The sequence below is a fragment of the Beauveria bassiana genome (assembly GCF_000280675.1).
Source record: "Beauveria bassiana ARSEF 2860 unplaced genomic scaffold BBA_S00062, whole genome shotgun sequence".
Lineage (NCBI taxonomy): Eukaryota > Fungi > Ascomycota > Sordariomycetes > Hypocreales > Cordycipitaceae > Beauveria > Beauveria bassiana.
In genome coordinates, this window is record NW_007930897.1 from 61,874 (window position 1) to 65,735 (window position 3,862).

General features: G+C 48.4%; 1 protein-coding gene across 1 annotated transcript; it reads right to left on the reverse strand.

Moving 5' to 3' along the window:
* Positions 1 to 1,436: 1,436 nt before the first annotated feature.
* BBA_09681 (sarcosine oxidase) lies at positions 1,437 to 2,961 on the reverse strand (the record flags this gene model as incomplete). The annotated part of the gene is made up of 4 exons (XM_008604778.1): positions 1,437 to 1,692; positions 1,748 to 1,991; positions 2,025 to 2,838; positions 2,893 to 2,961. The coding sequence occupies 4 exons, from the start codon at positions 2,959 to 2,961 to the stop codon at positions 1,437 to 1,439; spliced, it is 1,383 nt and encodes a 460-aa protein (XP_008603000.1).
* Between the last annotated feature and the right edge of the window lie 901 nt (positions 2,962 to 3,862).

Consider the following 3,862-nt stretch of genomic DNA (forward strand, 5'->3'; position numbering starts at 1 on the left):
AGCTTTGCACGCGACGGGGCTATCTTAATGTGCACCTACGACCTCTACGCTGCTAATTGAGCGCCCTCCCATACGCGACCACAACTAACGCTGCACACTATTGTATTGTAGCATCTGGACCGACTTCGAACGAGTGAATAACAAAGCTTCGGAGTAACCTATGCGAGGTCCACTTGTTTTAGAGAAGAGTCACCTCACCTGCGAGATGATTCGAATCACGCATCTTTGCTACTTCTAGCCGTCCGAAGTATTCTAATAATCATCTCTGGGGACGAGCCTTCCTTCTGGTCGACAGCAGGTACCTAACTGCATCACCCTCAAGAACAGATATACAATCTGATAAAGTCCTGCTCAATGGCTTCCTCAACAGTAGATTCGTATTCTAGTTCCATGCCGTCCCACAAGGTGATCGTCCTTGGAAAATTCTTAAAAATATAGGTGTGCCATTCGATATCTTTTTCTGCAATCCCGAGCCCTACAAGGGTCCCCTTTGTTGCTGGTTCTGCAGATTTTTCTGCTGGATTTCTACAGTGCGCGGTGTCAAGGCAAACCCCGTGTTGGTCTCTTTTATGTTTGGGAGATCTGTTAGCTGCAGGTGTAACTTGGGGCGGATTGCAGATTGGATCTAGAGAGCTTGGTAAAAGGATGCTGAGTCCTTCAGTAGGCGGATAAGAGCCCTCTTGTTGTTCCTTGTTGCGAGTGGCGCGGAAGGGTTATCGTTAAGCAATTGCTTCGGCTGTAGGCCGTATAGACGGCTGCCGAATTGGGCTGTCGCTCCCGGTGAAGGGCCGGGTGCAAGCTGGGATGCTGTCGCGGGTGATCAATCTCTGCGGGCTATCCAATAAGATTGGGCTCATGGAGGTGTCACGTCCGGCGCATCGCCAGCTTTAGCGGCATCTGGTGGCGCAGGCGCCACGCCATTGGGCGTGCGGTTCAGGAACTTTTGCGAGTTTATTATAATTTATCCCGCTATCTTTCTGGTATAAAACGCAAGGTAGAGTATAACTTGTGATGTAGTTGAAAGATGGAACAGTTTCTTGGTTGATTGATTGATTGATTGATTATTTGACGTCTGTGGTGTAGCTCTAGGTTAAGCAAAGAGACGTGCTAGCTATGCTCTGCGGATGATCGTACCGCCGTTCCGATCAGCGTGACGGAGCGCGCCCGGAGTCTCACCAGTTCGTGCTCCATCACGCAGCACGATAGCAGGCAGATGGGATCTGCAAAGGCATTTGCTGCCTGTTTCTAGCCTGAAATCTTCGTCGTCTCCGGAAAACGCTCAATCACATTCATCTCTATCCATTGATTAACTTTTAAACCGTGCATTCCAGCGTAGCTTCCAAACTACGCCTTCTTGCTTTCTCGATTGTTTAGCCAGTTCACATTTTTCTTGCAAGACTTTTCCCTTAAATTCATTCAGTCTGACACCGCGCACATTAAGAGATCCAATCCTGCAGGTCTCCGACAACTGAGTAGGTAGGATTTGCACTTGGCCAGTCACCGCTTTTTCTGTCCCATGACCATCTAAGCCTGTATTCATCCTCTAGGCTGCCTTGCATCATGTCCGCAATGTAATCACCAATTACTGGCAAAAACTTCCATCCATGAAATGAACCACCGGTGGCAACATATAGTCCCGGATAGTAAGGGTGAGAGGTAATAAGAAAATCATGTGTTGGCGTAACTGCGTCCCTGGTAGCGCCAGTTTAGTACTATTCAGCGATTTAAGGATGCGACCAAGTCTTACCAGCACAAGCGGTAGCCTTTAATGAATGTCTTGTCGACTTCTTGTCCGTATAGTCCTCGGAGAGCATTTTTGGCTTTCTCTTGGAAGAACTGGGCCACTCTTACCCCAGTCCACATGTTATATTGACCATCGTCGGGGGGGATTGACATTTGCTTTCCGATTGCAGCGAAATTCACATAGTTGGTAAAGCACATGTCGCAGTTAAACTTGGCTGTCCCATCCTGAAGCGTGGACATTCCTTCTCCTAGCAAGATACTAGTACATTAGCATGGAACACCTATGATATAGTTGTTATAAGAGAATGATTCACCCATGACGTGTGGCAGACAATTTTTCAGTACCGGAATCCGCTCGAACTTGTGTCTCTGCGCGCCTTGTAGTGTGGCGTAGAAGCTGAGGGCGCCCATAGCCACTAGCCTGCCGTTAGCATGCAGATTCTTGTCGTCTGGATTACTCTGGACAAGTAGGGGTTCTGTCCATGCGCCTGTGCACATCAGTACCCTATCGGCGGTCAGCATCTGACCACATTTAAGGGCCACTCCGGTACATTCCTTGTTTGCGTCAAGAACAAGTTTTTCCATTTCCCCGACAGTATACTCAACACCATGATCAATAGCTGCCTGCACGACTGCAGCAAGGGCTTTGTCTGCCTCAGCAAACCCCGTAGCTGGGTTGTAAAGGATCGAAGAGGCTCCTTCAAAGTCTGCTGTAGCAAGGACGCCGTTCCACCGCTTGCGAATAGAACCGACAGACAGTATCTCAGATTGGCTTTTGATTCCAAGAATCTGGTAGGCTGCCAGGCTTCTCTCACCAAAGTTAGTCGGATCTGCCCGAAGCATGCCAGTTTCATGATACCATTCCTTATATAGGGCATGATTCCTCCACTTAGGCATAGCTTTAGCCATCATTCGCATGTAAAGCAGATCTGGATAATCGTCCCTGACAATTTTTGCAATATCGTGCGATGCAGCTCTCGGGCTCGGAAACTGGGCTGTGTCTACTAGAGCCACCTGGATGCCTCTGCTCGCCAAGGTGTAGGCAGTGGCGGCACCAAACGCTCCAGCGCCCACGATAATGACGGATTTGAACTCCTGTATATCTTCAAAGCAAGACGATGCTAAAGACGAGGAAGACGCGGAGCTTACGGGCGATGAAGTTGGAGTGGAAGGGACAGAAGGAGAGGTGGGGCCGGCCCTATCTGAGGCAGCGCACATGGTGTTGACTGGTTGTGATGTTCCTAAATTGTCGATGACTTTTAAGAACTGCAATCTATCGGCAACAGTACTGATGATGTTGATAAAATATGTGATTTGCCTTGTAGCTGAGTTGCGAATTGATGAAATTAGGGCGCGGAAGTGTGAGGGAAAGACTTATAATGCTGTCGCAGGGGGAAACGATGTATAGAAATCGGCCTGAGTTATATAGAAACTGGCCTGAGTCAATCTAGAAGTGGGCTTAACAACGGCCGTGCTAGCTTATGAGCGCCTGCTTCAATAGCCCCGCTAGGAGCCAATCTGATAAGCTTAGAGCTCATTCTTTACTCATAGTTGACATTAGCTTCATCTAGCATCGGGCTTTCTCCCTCCTACACTTTTCTTATTTAAGTAGGCTCTCAGCCCAATATCCTGACATATACACTACATCCTGCCGGCCTTGTTTTCGCAGAAGAAATCACTGTAATTACGGAGGCTATGCTCCGCGCAGTCTAGTTGTTGAAACAAAGCAACTTCGTGGCGTTTTCACAACAACATCCGGATCCACTCGTGGAGAAAGTGGCCAATAAGGCTTTCCGGAGGCTTCGGAGCTCATGCACCATTGTCACTAGCCGGGCTAGTGACAGTCTAGCCCTTCCTAATTGATTGTCCTTGCTACCGTGTGGCTTGGGTATCTTTCTATATCACGGCTAACTGCCGGATTATAGACGCGCCTTTATATATCGACCAAAACACAGTTTCTACTTTTCTTGACCTAGTCTTGCCACGGTTAGAAGGCGAGAGTAGGAAATCGCTTCAGTCAATTTGACATCCACGCTGGTGCGGGTGTATGGCATAGGTCGTAAAGCTGGTATATACAGACAAGAGGAGAGTAGCGCTTTAAATGTTACTGACCACATGC